We start from the raw sequence: 15,258 nt of genomic DNA, 5'->3' as shown, positions 1-15,258 counted from the left end.
AAGGCTGCACAATATCTCGCCATGTGACTTGTGTGCTTTAACTTGTCTAGGTAACATTTGGGTTTGATTCATACTGTAGCAAATGCACAAGCTGATAAAGTGTATCCTTTGAATACAAAGTGCCATCTTTTAAATGTACAAGTTTAAATGTCTGCTGTCATGATTACGTAAACTCGCAAACATTCACGCAATACTGTATGTGCAATGATACCAGAAACTGAAGTTACAAAACTGTAAATCTGTAAAGCACTGTTTACATAAAGCAATCTCTATCTACAAATTATATCAGTAATACATAACCAAAAGTTTATCCAACTAGAAAAGTAGTCCCACCTGGAAAAGGACAATTTTGACAGTTTTACTTCAATAATAGTAAACCTTTTAAAGAAAAATAAATAAATGAATGTGGCTGCTTTTTATGTTACTGTATTAATTTGTGCCATTAAAAAAATTACAAGTGATGAGTCTAAGCGGGCATTCACACTTGCACTTTTGGTGTGCACCTAGTTTCAATTGACATCAGAGTTTGGTTCATTTGGATAATGTGATTGCTGTTTTCTGAACTTCTGAACCATACCCAAATCTGTCTAAGGGATGGTCTGGGATACAGTATGCAAACTTTGGTGCAGTTAATTTCTGATGTGAATGTGCAATTGTTTTAAATCACAGAAGTGAATAACTATTGATGACATATGAATTGGTCAAACTGTGTATTATGTGTTTTCTCACTTTCCTGACAAGCATTACTGAAGTGCTGCAAGCAGAGAGAATTTATATCTCATTTCCACTCACCTTCAGCAGAAATTGACTCCCGCGTTCTTTTGAAACTGCATTACATTTGTGACAAATAGACACATGAGCCGTTATGTGTTGGTGCTTTAGAAGCAATCAACTGTAGGCTATCCATTCATTTTGCCGTCTTCTCCTGCATAATCATTTCCTAGCAAAAGGGGCAAATAGCTGCTACTCTGCACTCTCAGAAATAAAGGTACAAAAGCTGTCACTGGGGCGGTACCTTTTCAAAAGATACACTTTTGTACCCATTAAGTTCAAATATGTACACTAAGTACTAATATGCATCTTTAAGGTACCAAAATTGACCTTTTAGGTACAAACATGTACCTTTTGAAAAGGTACCGCCCCAGTGACAGCTTTTGTACCTTTATTTCTGAGAGTGTGGTGACACAAACATTCCAGGGTATCTGCAGGACTTTTAAGCTCAAATTTAAGACTTTTTAAGACCTTTTGTAAGACCTGCACAAATAAAATGAATACCATATGAGTGGGGTAGGGAAATGTCTAAGGTAACATATTAAACTGTAAAATGACTGTAAAAAACATGATTTAGCCTACAGTTCAGATACAGCTTTTCACAAAAACAAAAATTAAATTACTTATTTTAATGTCTTAATTCCTTAGATTTTTATAATGCATTATCTTCTTGCTGATCCACCAGTTCACATTTACAACTCGTGTTTGCAGCATAAAAACGGGTTGATTTTCAGCAGATAAGCTTATTGAAAGTGCACATTCATTCCCTGCCAGCAGGTGGCGCTTTCTGAATGGCAGAAATATAGCAGTTTCCCCAGTACAAAAAGCAGCGTACCACCTGACTTTGAAACAAGCCGTGATCATGTTAATCCAACGAAATTATAGCCTTTTGAAGTTTTTCACATTTAGCCAAATCGCAATTCTTGTCTTTACGTCCCCAAATTTAAGACCTCTTAAATCATAATTTAGACTTTCTTGAAGCACTTAAGACTTTTTATGGCCTTAAATTTGATACAACTAAATTTAAGACTTTTTAAAGGGTTTTAAATTCTGTCATTAATTACTCACGCTCATGTCGTTCCAAACCCGTAAGACCTTCGTTCATCTTTGGAACACAAATTAAGATATTTTTTGATTATGTAATGTTCCCAGGTCCAGAAACATAGTAAGGACATCGGTAAAACAGTCCATGTGTCATCAGTGGCTCAACTTTAATTTTGCGAAGCTACGAGAATACTTTTTGTGCACAAAGAAAACAAAAATAATAATTTATTTAACAATTCTTTTCCTTCTTCTGCCATTTTGGAGAATACCCAAGAACGTAATCAGCGTTGTTTACATTAGAGGGGGAAAGTGCATGCATGAACGTAATCGGTGTAATCAGCATTGTTTACGCTTAGGGTAAAGCGTGCATATGCGTTGTGATACTCTCCAAAATGGCAGAAGACAGTAACTCGGGGGAGAAAAATTGTTGAATAAAGTCATTATTATTGTTTTCTTTGTGCACAAAAAGTATTCTCATAGCTTCGCAAAATTGAAGTTGAGGCACTGATGTCACATGGACTGTTTTACCGATGTCCTTACCACGTTTCTGGACCTGGGAACATTACAGTTGCGTTGCTGTCTATGGAGGGCCAGAGAGCTCTCAGATTCCATCAAAAAATCTTAATTTGCGTTCAGAAGATGAACGAAGGTCTTACGGGTTTGGAACGACATGAGGGTGAGAAATTAATGACAGAATTTTCATTTTGGGGTGAACTAACCCTTTAAGGACCTGCAGAAACGCTGATGGTTCTGAACCAAAAACACAGTGTGAATCCAGTCCAGCAGGGGGATGGAGGATCAGTTGAACTCAGCAATCAGTCCCAGCAATTGATCCTAAATTATGTTATGTGATAGTCAACATTATGCCACAAATGCTATTGATGAAGCTTACTTTGAAGTATAAACCATATCATAACCTCTCTATCTCCTTCCCCATCAGTGCTGACGGCATGTATGAGGTGTCTTTCTACTCCAATGCCGTCATCTCCTACGATGGAAGTGTCTTCTGGCTGCCACCAGCGATATATAAGAGTGCCTGTAAAATTGAGGTGAAGCACTTCCCCTTTGACCAGCAGAACTGCACGTTGAGCTTCCGCTCATGGACCTACGACCGCACAGAAGTGGACCTGGTTCTGCGCGCGGACGTGGCTAGCATGGATGATTTCACGCCCAGCGGCGAGTGGGACATAATCGCTCTGCCTGGCCGTCGAAACGAGAACCCCTCGGACCCAACCTACGTAGACATCACTTATGACTTCATCATCCGGCGCAAACCCCTCTTCTACACCATCAACCTCATCATTCCTTGCGTCCTCATCACTTCGCTGGCCATCTTGGTCTTCTACCTTCCGTCAGACTGCGGGGAGAAGATGACGCTCTGTATCTCAGTGCTACTGGCCCTAACTGTGTTCCTGCTGCTGATCTCCAAAATCGTGCCGCCCACATCTCTCGACGTCCCTCTGGTTGGGAAGTATCTGATGTTCACCATGGTGCTGGTCACGTTCTCCATTGTGACAAGTGTTTGCGTGCTGAACGTGCATCACCGGTCGCCCACCACACACACCATGCCTCCATGGGTGAAGTTGGTGTTCCTCAATAAGTTACCTGCTTTGCTCTTCATGCGGCAGCCGCGCAACAGCAGCGAGCGTCAGCGTTTGCGCCAACGCCGGCGTGCCAATGAACAGCAGGAAGGTGGGCGAGCGGGTCTTGCTGCTGGGCTCATGGCGGGTTTGGGCCTGGGCGGCTCTTCGTCAGGGAGCAAAGAGAACAATGAGGCGTGCACGTGCTATGTGAACCGGGCCTCAGTTAAACAGTTTGGGGCAGAGTTGGGTGGCGGAGGGGGGTCGACAGATGGACTAAACGGGATAAGGGAAGGTGGGAGAGAGGCCAGGGAAGGAGGTTCAAATCCATTGCAAAGCTCTGCTCTACCTCAGGGGAAGCAGCAGCAGCCCCCTACAGTCCTCACCCAGGCTCTGCTGGCCCAGGCCTGCCCAGGGTTCGAGGAGGCTGTAGATGGGGTCCGCTTCATCGCAAACCACATGAAGAGCGAGGACGACGACCGTAGTGTGAGTCATTCTGTTTCATAATCATATCTAAATGTGCGAATGAGTGTTTTCACATTAGCATCAATAGCATGCTATCATTCATAGCTGTCATAGTTTAAATAATACTTCCCATTCATTGTTGTGTCTTAAATTATAGAGTAGTGCCACCGACAACCAGCTTGATGACTCAAACTAGAAATATGAGATGAAAACATTTCCTTTTTTTCAAACTAAATAACTTCATTGCTAAGAAGCTAAAATGATATTACTCCTGTAATTATGATTGCAGTATGATCATGGCATGCTTTGATAATCAGAATAAGTGCCAATTATACCATTAAATTTGAAGGCATGCTGTACTGTACTTCACTCAAAAATGAAAATTATGTCATCAATTACTCACCCATGTTGTCCTAAAACTGTAAGACCTTCGCTCATCTTCAAAACAAATGAAATATTTTCAATGAAACCAGAAATGTCTGTCCTTCCATAGAAAGTCAATGCAGATTTGACCCGTTAGGTTTGTTCTCACACATTAATCAAATGTGGTTAAGCTTCGGTTGACTACAGTATATTTATTGTATGTGGGTTGATCAATGTTTGTATGTGAATAAAAGCCTGAAGTAAATCTGCTCATCATATAAAGTGATCATGTCCCTTAAGAGACATTTTCATGAACATTTTAAAGCATAAAAGTTTTGGAATTGACTTTAAAGAGTTAATGCACCCAAAAATGAAACTTCTGTCATTAATTATTCATCCTCATGTCGTTCCAAACCCGTAAGACTTTCGTTCAACTTCAGAACACAAATTAAGCTTTCTGACCCTCCCTTAGACAGCAACACAAATGACATGTGAACACACGACAAAGACTGACACGGAAGAGAAGACATTGTTGAATAAATTCGTTATTTTTGTTTTCTTTGCACACAAAAAGTATTCTCATAGCTTCATAACATTACAGTTGAATCACAGATGTCACATGGACTGTTTTAAAAATGTCTCTACTATATGTTTCTGGGCCTTGAACGTGATAGTTGTGTTGCTGTCTATGCAGGGACAGAAAGCTCTCAGATTTCATCAAAAATATCTTAATTTGTGTTCCGAAGATGAATGAAGGTCTTTGGAACGACATGAGGGTGAGTGACTAATGACAGAAGTTTAATTTTTGGGTGAACTAACCCTTTAAGTAGAGGTACTAAAAATTTATCATGTTTCCTTCAAAATACTTTCATTTCTGTTTAGAAGATGAATGAAAGTCTTGTGCGTTTGTAATGACATGAAGGTAAGTAACATGATGGCAGAACTTGCATTTTTTATGTGGTGAATCAGAGGTGTTTCATTAGTCTACCAGCCTGTCATGCTGCTAAGAAGACTAATTTTAATTAGATTTACAATAAATCAACAGCACATTAAATCAGGAAGGCAGTTTTCAGTTTGTTTTTGATGTGTAGCCTGCTTAAAGACTATGGTATGCAGCTGTCATACTCAAAATAAGTGCTGCATTTTAATGTAAAGTTTATTAACCCAATCAGTAATCATGATCACAATATAAATAAAATGAAGTTTGTCATAGTCATCCAGACAACATATCACCATGCAGCCTTTTTTAATTGGACATATACTGTAGCTGTAACACCAGTGTCCAGATTCTATTTCTCGTTTGCTTACTCAGTAACTGGACCTGGATCTGTATCTATAAAAATGAAAAGATGGGTCGCTTCACTAGTGTTACACTGATATAAGAGAAGCAGAACTGAAGCAAGCCAAAGTTCTATTCACTAATTACTAAATTATATTAAAATGTTAAATTATTTTTTGGCAACTACATCAAAAACAAAGTCAGAATTAAGCATTAGAACATCCAGGCCTGACTCAAAACTTGACATTCATTACAAGCTCAGTCAAAGCTTACACACATTCCTACAGACACACTCAGATCAATATGCAGCTCTACACTTGTGGTTTAATAATCTCTGATGTGGAGGCTTTGACAGGCAAGTCCTAAAGCATTAAAAAAAGAGATGTGGTCTTTAGCCAAAGCACAGCTACACATCAGCACTACACTCACTGTTGGCATTTAAATGGCTTACAGTCCCATTCTGTCAAACACCGTCTGAGTCTCAGCATTACTCACGTATGAGAGTAGCAAACGCGCTGAATGATACTGGAGGTGATTTTTTCTTTTTTTTCTTTTTTTTGCATTTTACAAGCCAAGTGATAGATGCCAACTGATCTATTTCTAGAAAGTTGAGGTGATTAAGCACTGAACATACATATTAAAATAGATAAATCAGTTGACCCATCACAGGGATTTTGATTGACAGGCAATCTGACCTGATCTGATCATAATGCAGAATCAGCCATTTTTGTCTGACAAACAAACCAGACCGAGAGTAGATAAATGTTGGTGGACTTGAACTTGAAAAATGGTGTGTATTGACGTCTCTCCGCAGTTGAAACAAGATACTTCTGATGTTCATTCGTGTTTATTTTGTGCTTTAAGTAAATATGAAAAGATGATTGGTTCACGTGCCGCTTGAACTGAGGCGCTACAGCGACCTGTCACGTCACATTATAGGTGCACAATGTAAGATCGACAGCTAGCGGTTGAAATGGGTCCTGCAGTCCAAATTTAAAATACTGGAGAGAGCCGTTTCTCCCGCTTCCTCCTACTCAGACTTGATGCTCACGTGGGTTTGCCAGATTGTGGACACGCGACGAGCCTTGCACTGTAATTTGATGAGTTGATTTACTGTGTTTTAATGTTTCTCTGCTCATAGAGCATTGTGCGGTATGTAATATTGCCAGCTAGCGGTTGAAAGGGGTACTGCAATTCCAACCTGGAATCTGCCCGAAACGCACATTTTAGAGTAGAATTACTGGCTATAGAATTATTTTTCAGAGAGACAGCTATATAAACATAACATGTTTCCTAAATATCTATAAACATATTATATTATTTTTTTGGCTTAAAAAATGGAGACGGTATTTATTGTTTGAATTTCTTAAAAATGAGACTTTGTTTCATACCAAAAGTAACCTGTTTTGTATTGTCTGTTTGTGCGTTATCAGTTTCCTTTTTGCTCAGCGATGTATTTTTCACTGCGTGAGAACATACAGTATCTCACAAAAGTGAGTACACCCCTCACATTTCGGCAATCATTTTAGTAGATCTTTTCATGGGACAATTCTATAGAAATGAAACTTGGATATATTTTAGAGTAGTCAATGTGCAACTTGTATAGCAGTACAGATTTACTGTCCTCTGAAAATAACTCAACATATAGCCATTAATGTCTAAATAACTGGCAACAAAAGTGGGTACACCCTACGTGAAAACAGCTATCTGTCGTTTAACCATGCAAAGCCACATGTCCTATTCATCATGTTCATGTTTTTGTCTGCTTAACAGGACTATACCAATTTGTCTATCTTGTTTTAGAGCAGTTAAAATTTGGTACTTTGAGTACAATTCTCTCATACTGACCACTGGATGTTCAACATGGCACCTCATGGCAAAGAACTCTCTGAGGATTTGAGAATTGTTGCTCTCCACAAAGATGGCCTAGGCTATAAGAAGTTTGGTAACACCTTGAAACTGAGTTACAGGACAGTGGCCAGTGGCATACAGAGGTTTCCCAAGACGGGTTTCACTTGGAACAGGCCTCGCAAGGGTCGATCAAAGAAGTTGAGTTCTTGTGCTGTGCGTCAGGTGCAGAAGCTGGCTTCAAAAAACAGACGCATGAGTGCTGCCAGCATTGCTTTAGAGGTGGCAGAAGTGGAAGGTCAGCTTGTCAGTGCTCAGACCATACGCCGCACACTCCAACAAATCAGTTTGCATGGCCGTCGTCCCAGAAGGAAGCCTCTTCTGAAGCTGGCTCACAAAAAACCATGCAAACAGTTTGCTGAAGACAACCTGGCCAAGAGCATGAATTACTGGAACCATGTTCTATGGTCTGATGAGTCAAAGGTAAACTTATTTGACTTGTTTGATGGTGTCCAGCATGTGTGGTGATGCCCTGGTGAGGAGCACCAAGAAAATTGTATCTTGCCTACAGTCAAGCATGGTGGTGGTAGCATAATGGTCTGGGGCTGCATGAGTGCTGCTGGTACTGGGGAACTGCGGTTCATTGAGGGATACATGGATTCCAACATGTACTGTGACATTCTGAAGCAGAAGATGATGCCCTCCCTTCAGACACTGGGCCAAACGGCAGTTTTCCAACATAATAATGACCCCAAACACACCGCCAAGATGACAACTGCCTTGCTGATGAAGCTGAAGGTGAAGGTGATGGAGTGGCCAAGTATGTCTCCAGACCTGAACCCTATTGAACACCTGTGGGGCATCCTCAAGCGGAAGGTGGAGAAGTCAAGTCAAGTCAAGTTGCGCTTTATTGTCATTCCGCTACATGCGGGGCATACAGTGGAACGAAACGTCGTGCCTCACAGGATCACGGTGCTACATAAATACAGGCATACAGCAATGAAGTAAAACAATATAAACCTATACACAACTATCCTACTGATAGATTTTGACTATATATATATATATATTTTTTTTTTTTTTTTTTTTTACCTATACATAAACTAAAAAATACAAACTATACGAGTGCTTCAGATAAATACTGTACGTGTGCGAAGATAAACATTGTGAGTCAGCAGCTGGCTGGGGAAAAGTGCAAGATGATTTGTGGTGCATGAGCATGTAAACACATATATTACTGAGTCTTTTTTTGGGATTTGTATACACACAGCAGTGTGTGTGAAAAGTGACCAGTGCGCAATAGAGGAGGAGAGTGCGCTACTACAGGTGGTTTGTACAGGCTCACTCACCTGTGTGTAGCACACTTCGATTGCACAAAAAAAGTTCCATAAGTTTCAGATGGTCCATGTTTCAGGAGGTATGGGGTTTCAGAGAGGGGCGGGGTGATTTGAGTTCAGGGCTCTCACAGCCTGGGGGAAAAAGCTGTTGAGCAGTCTGGCAGAGCGGGCTCTGATGCTCCGGTACCGTCTTCCTGATGGTAGGAGCTGGAAGAGACTGTGGGAGGGATGTGTGGAGTCCTTCACGATATTGTTGGCTTTGCTGGAGCATCGTGTGAGGAAAATCTCCAGGATGGAGGGGAGAGGGGCACCGATGATCCTTGCAGCTGTGTTCACTATCCGCTGGAGGGTCTTGCGGTCTGCTGCAGTACAGTTCCCGTACCAGACAGCGATGCAGCTGGTAAGCACACTCTAAATGGTTCCCCTGTAGAAGGTGGTGAGGATGGGTGGAGGGAGACTTGCTCTTTTCAGCCGGCGGAGAAAGTGTAGGCGCTGTTGTGCCTTCTTGGAGAGTGACATGGTGTTGGTGGTCCAGGTGAGATCCTCTGTGATGTGCACCCCCAGGAATTTAGTGCTGCTGACTCTCTCCACAGGCGAGCTGTCGATGGTCAGTGGGGGGTGGTCAACGGAGTTTCTCCTGAAGTCCATCACAACCTCCTTTGTCTTACTCACATTGAGGGTCAGGTTGTTAGTGCCGCACCATTTCTCCAGCTGTGCCACTTCCTCTCTGTAGTGCGTTTCATCATTGTTGCTGATGAGACCTACCACTGTTGTGTCATCAGCGAACTTGATGATGTGGTTGGAGCTGGACTTGGCAGTGCAGTCGTGGGTCAGCAGCGTGAAGATCAGCGGGCTGAGCACACAGCCTTGTGGGGCACCTGTGCTCAGTGTGGTAGTGCTCGAGGTGTTGTGGCCGACACGGGCTGACTGAGGTCTTCCGGTTAGAAAGTCCAGAATCCAATTGCAGAGGGAGTTTTTAAGGCCCAGCAGGTTTAGTTTATTTATGAGCTGTTGTGGGATTATTGTGTGCTGAGCTGAATAATGCTGAGCTGAAGTCAATGAACAGCATTCTAACATAAGAGTCTTTGTTTTCTAGGTGGGTAAGAGCCAGGTGGAGGGTGGAGGAAATTGCATCGTCCGTAGAGCGGTTTGGACGGTATGCAAACTGGAGCGGATCGAGTGTGTTGGGGAGGCTGGTTTTGATGTTGTGCATGACTAACCTCTCAAAGCACTTCATCATGATTGGAGTCAGTGCTATGGGACGGTAGTCATTTAGACAGGACACAGGTGATTTCTTTGGTACCGGTATGATTGTTGTGGATTTGAGACATGTGGGGACGACTGCCTGGTTCAGCGAGGTGTTGAAGATATCTGTTAGGACATCTGTCAGCTGTTCAGCACAGTCTTTCAGTACACGGCCAGGTATGTTGTCAGGACCCGCAGCCTTGCATGGGTTGATCCTAGATAGGGTCTTCCTTACGTCGGCTGGAGACAGACAGAGCGCCTGGTCATTGGGAAGTGTGGGCAGTTTTTGTGCAGGTGTGTCATTTTGCATTTCAAACCGTGAATAAAAGTGGTTGAGTGTATCTGGGAGGGATGTGTCGTCATCACAGGCCTGTGGTGGGGGCTTGTAGTCTGTGATGGTCTGAATGGTTTGCCACAGACTGCGTGTGTTTCTGCTGTCTGTGAAGTGATTGTTGATTTTTTGAGCATATGACCGTTTTGCATTTTTGATGCTGCGGGACAGATTGGCTCTTGCTGTTTTGAGGGCTGCTTTATCTCCTGATCTGAAAGCTTCATCTCTGGTCTTTAGCAGCCCACGAACCTCTGCTGTCATCCATGGCTTCTGGTTGGCACGTGTGGTGATGGTCTTGGTGACTGTCACATCATCAGTGCACTTTTGGATGTAAGCAGTCACAGTTTCAGTGTACTCCTGCAGGTCTGTGTGGTTGTTGTAGGTGGCCGCCTCTTTAAACATGTTCCAGTCTGTGTCCTGGAAGCAGTCCTGCAGTTCTGAGGTAGCATTTTCTGGCCATACCGTGATCTGCTTTAGAACCAGTTTGGCAAGTTTGAGATGTGGTCTGAGTACCCGAGGTGGGGGTGGGGTTCGGCTTTGTAAGCGTACTTTTCTGTTGTGTAAACAAAGTCCAGTGTGTTATTTCCCCTTGTTGCAAAGTTCACATGTTGGTAGAACTTTGGCAAAACTGTCTTTAAGTTTGCGTGGTTGAAGTCACCGGCTATGATGAAAAAGCCGTCGGGGTTATTTGTTTGTTGTTCGCTGATGGCGCTGTACAGTTCACGAAGCGCGTCCTTAGTGTTTGCACACGGGGGAATGTAGACCGTGACAATAACAATGGCCGTGAACTCCCGCGGCTGGTAGAATGGTCGACACTTAACTCCACCAGTGATGAACAGTGTTTTGTCACTACCACAGCATTGTTACACACACAGACATGATGAATCTCTGTCCGCTCGGTAGCAGGTTAGCCCGTGCAGCTGAATGGCGGAGTCCGGGATGTTGTCGTTTAGCCATGTTTCAGTGAAAACAGACACACAACAATCCCTTGCCTCATGCTGTGTAGACCGACTGAGTTGAATTAAGTCCAGTTTGTTTTCCAGAGAGCGAACGTTTGAGAGCATGAGTGTTGGAAGAGCCGGTCTTGTGGGGTTAGCCCTTAGCCTAGCTCGTATACCTCCGCGCTTACGTCCTCTCTCACACCGCTTGCGACACCGCCTTGTGCGGGTAGCGTCAGTAGGCGAGGCCGCGGTCTCGAGGTCCGGCTCCAGCAGTAAACAAAGGCCTCGTAGCTTCTCAGTAGCCACCGGTGAGAGTTTGTGTTTGTATGTGTTGTCGATATTTTTAAAACATAGCACCATGTGTCTAACATCCAATAGCTCCGTGATGTCATTATGGAGGAGTGGAAGAGGATATCAGCAACAACCTGTGCAGCTCTGGTGAATTCCAAGCCCAGGAGGATTAAGGCAGTGCTAGATAACAATGGTGCCCCTACACAATATTGACACTCTGGACACAGTTTTGGGTGTACTCATTTTTGTTGCCAGTTATTTGGACAATAATGGCTATATGTTGAGTTATATATGTATGTGTGGCGTGAGAGTGGCATGGCTTGTCGGATATAGCTACAGCAACGAAGAGGGGCGGGTCTTTGCGAAGGGTCAATTACATTAAAATGTTCCGACACACATAATATTTGTAATAATACCAAAAATTATTTAAAAATCAGTAATATATTCTTAATGATTTTATTTTTGTAATTTATTATTTTATTCTAAAAATACAAATGCATTATTTGCAGCTACACTGTGCGTCCATTCAGATAAACTGAAAAATAAAATTATAATAATATGATAAATTATAGTAACGCCACATTTTATTGTCAGTAACGGTAACGGCGTTGTAACGGGGAAACAGTAATTCGTTTGATTACTCGTTACTGAAAAAATAACGCCGTTAGTAACGCCGTTATTCCCATCACTGATTATTTGTCTTTTACGAGTCATACAATCCTTTAAATTACTATTTTATCTTTTAAATGGGTCAGTTTTAAGTGCCAAAGAGATATTAATAGATTTATAGTGAGTTTTTTCTTTATCTTTTCACATTATTTTGATGATATTGTTTAGTTAGAACAGTCAGCAATATATTTTTATAATATATTGTAAGTGAGCATGAGTAGTTGGTTTTTCCTTAAGAGCAGGAGCACAGTGAACATGGGGTAAAATTAACAGCACTCAGTAATTCTGTCAATCATCTCGACCTGCACACAGTTTCATTCCCATGGTAACAAGGCGTCTCCATGCCAACTCCCTTGCAGTCTTTGCCGTGCTTACGGTTCAAGTCCCCTGTGTCTCACCTCATCAGAGCACTGTGGCGGAATGAAGTCTCTGTTCACATTAACCTTTTCCTTCACCCTCTTCTCTCTTCCCTTCTCTCACTCACTCCTACACATTCACATCCAATTTCCCATCTTATGTTTACCTCTCAATCTTTTTTTTACCCCACCCCCACATTTTATGTGTGACTCATCTATGTCCTGTCTCCCTTTTACATCTGACATCTTCATCTCTTTTTGACATTTCGCCTTTTTAAAGGAATAGTTCACCCAAAAATGAAAATTCTCTCTCTCAGTCGTTCTAAACCCATTTGCTGCTATCTTTTCACACAAAAGGAGAATTCTGAAGAGTCATGCAGCTGTTTGAAATGTGATGAGTTCAAGGTGAGCACGTCTGTCAAGTTACAAAAAGGACACTTTTCTTTGCTGATTCATTTGTTGTTATTCATTCCTCTCTACTGAGGATCTCAAATCAAATATGGCATCTGTGGCCCAGGTTTAACATCCTGACGTATGGTCATTTATAGTCGTCAGAGACTAAACGTCATAAGGTCTGTCCAAATTACAGTATATTCTAGTCAAGAACCACCCACTTAGACAGGAAGAGCAGCTAGACTGACATGCACAAGAGTCAGTCACAGTTTGTATTGCCATTTATCTGACAAACATTATACCAGAGCTGGGCAAAGATATTCAACAGGTAATGGAATTCTGGGAAACTGGGAAAATTTATTTGAACACCTATAAAATCTTCAAACTTCAGACTCTAAAACTTTCAAGCCAGCATTAGTTTGTCTTGACAATTCTTCTTTTTTCACTGTTAATTATGTTAAATTTCTTTCCCATTCATTTTAATGTTTGACCATTGAATTCAAAATTCAAATTGCAGTATTATCGGTTTATGCCACCTGAGCATAAATTCATAAATTAAATCGGAATTGTAAAAGCATTCTTAATTTTAATCATAATTAATATGAACTTGCAAAAAGTGGCTTTTGTGGTGCATTTTTGTCCTTTTTAGAGAACAAAGAAAATGAGAGAATAGGAAATAATTATGGAAATAACAGTATACAGGTTTGGAATTATCACAGATAAAAATAATTGGAGAATTTTGGGGATCATTTTTTTCACCCTGTTCCTTGTTGTCTTTCTCTTTGTCCTCTGTTCTACTTAAAAACATATGGCACACCAGTATTATTTTCAATTACTTATATACTATTATAGAATTTATTAACATTTTCACTTATCTTTTATACCGTATACCGTAATATGTTTGCAGATATTTAGGAATCATTCAAAGTTCACATACTTAAACGGGTAAATCAACTCACAGTGTGTGAGGCTCGTCAGCATTGTCAATTGCGCTTGTTCCTCATGCGAGTCCTCAAACAGACAATCTGCGTGAGCGTTGAGAATTTGGACTGCAGTACCCATTTAATCCACTAGCTGTCAATAACAACCCTGCCCCATCCCTCAATCCAACCATCACTCCTTGTTTCATCTGCTGTTCTTTTTGTTTTACAGGTGAGTGAGGACTGGAAGTATGTGGCCATGGTGATCGATCGTCTGTTTCTCTGGATCTTTGTGTTTGTGTGTGTCTTTGGCACGATCGGAATGTTCCTTCAGCCTCTTTTCCAAAACTACACAGTCAAAACTATCACCAACACACCCGGCTGACTAACCACCATCCACCGCCACACCAATGGACGCTACCCACCATCAGTTGCGACGGGAGGGAGAAGGGAGGAGGGGGGGTCTGCCGAAGGAGAGGGCAAATGTCACTCTGGACTAATGTTAGGTTTATACGAACCTTTTTTGGAATATCACACAGAGTGGGGATTTAGTCCAGGATTCTCGTTCAGGCCTCTCGTCCAGTCCACCTTCCCCTCCTTTTAGGTGAAAAACCACACAAGCCAATCGGAGAGAAAGGAGACACCTGTTTACTTTGCTCAGCAGCCAATCAGCACTCTTCTCTGCAAATAGAAAGCCATCCACCGCCCACAAGCTCCGAAACGAGCAGTCTGCTTCCTCAAGAGTCACATGACTTCCGTTTGTTACCTGTACGTGCAAGCTAGTCAGACAGGGATGAATTTTGTTGTCAGTTTTAACAACGTTTCTATCAGATTTTCATCGGTCTTCTTTATTTTATATGGACTAGAAGCCTGTCATGATCCATGTATTGCAACAACATTCTCTTTTCTGTGCAAACACACAAGTGTCTAGTCTTTCAGAACGGGCTTTGATGTTATTACTGATAAAATAAATGTGTGAATTGTATTACGACAACACACAACATAAAGAGGGAGGCTGCCTGGTGAGATATGAAACAGTGACTGTTTATAAGGACTGAAGGTATGGTGGTAAAGTCAGTTGAATTTGCCAAAAAGGTGGCCCGCTGTGATGTAGGACAGGGTTCCCACCCATAAAAATCTCATCCCGACAACACTGAACAGATGAGCTCTGAGCTGAATGAGTCCCTTTAGCTCCTAAATACTTTACAGAGGTCTGCAGTGGTCGGGCAGACTCGCTAATACATAGATAGATGAGTCTTAAAAACCTGAGAGTTCAAAATTAAGAGACTGAAAGGCCAAACTGACATGAAACGTTGTCATGATGAAATTCTGAGCAGTACTGCGCTATTATTAAGCCTCCAATACTTGCTTGCATTTCATCTCCTTTCTGTCTGTGTTCTGTCCTTCTCGTCTATCTCCCGTTCC

The 15,258-nt window shown here is 41.9% G+C and overlaps 1 protein-coding gene across 2 annotated transcripts in view; it reads left to right on the top strand.

Annotated features, from left to right (window-relative positions):
- chrnb2 (cholinergic receptor, nicotinic, beta 2) overlaps positions 1-14,975 on the top strand; it is a 31,424-nt gene extending 16,449 nt beyond the window's left edge. For both annotated transcript variants that reach the window (XM_058747944.1, XM_058747945.1), the window contains exons 5-6: positions 2,756-3,881; positions 14,066-14,975. In XM_058747944.1, coding sequence (XP_058603927.1) covers positions 2,756-3,881; positions 14,066-14,218 — 1,279 coding nt within the window. In that variant the 3' untranslated portion in view covers positions 14,219-14,975. The remainder of the gene's footprint in view (positions 1-2,755; positions 3,882-14,065) is intronic.
- Positions 14,976-15,258: the final 283 nt, after the last annotated feature.

Source organism: Onychostoma macrolepis, chromosome 16 (assembly GCF_012432095.1).
Source record: "Onychostoma macrolepis isolate SWU-2019 chromosome 16, ASM1243209v1, whole genome shotgun sequence".
Taxonomy (NCBI): domain Eukaryota; kingdom Metazoa; phylum Chordata; class Actinopteri; order Cypriniformes; family Cyprinidae; genus Onychostoma; species Onychostoma macrolepis.
The sequence above is the reverse complement of the archived record's forward strand: the minus strand, read 5'-3'. Positions and strand labels throughout refer to the sequence as shown.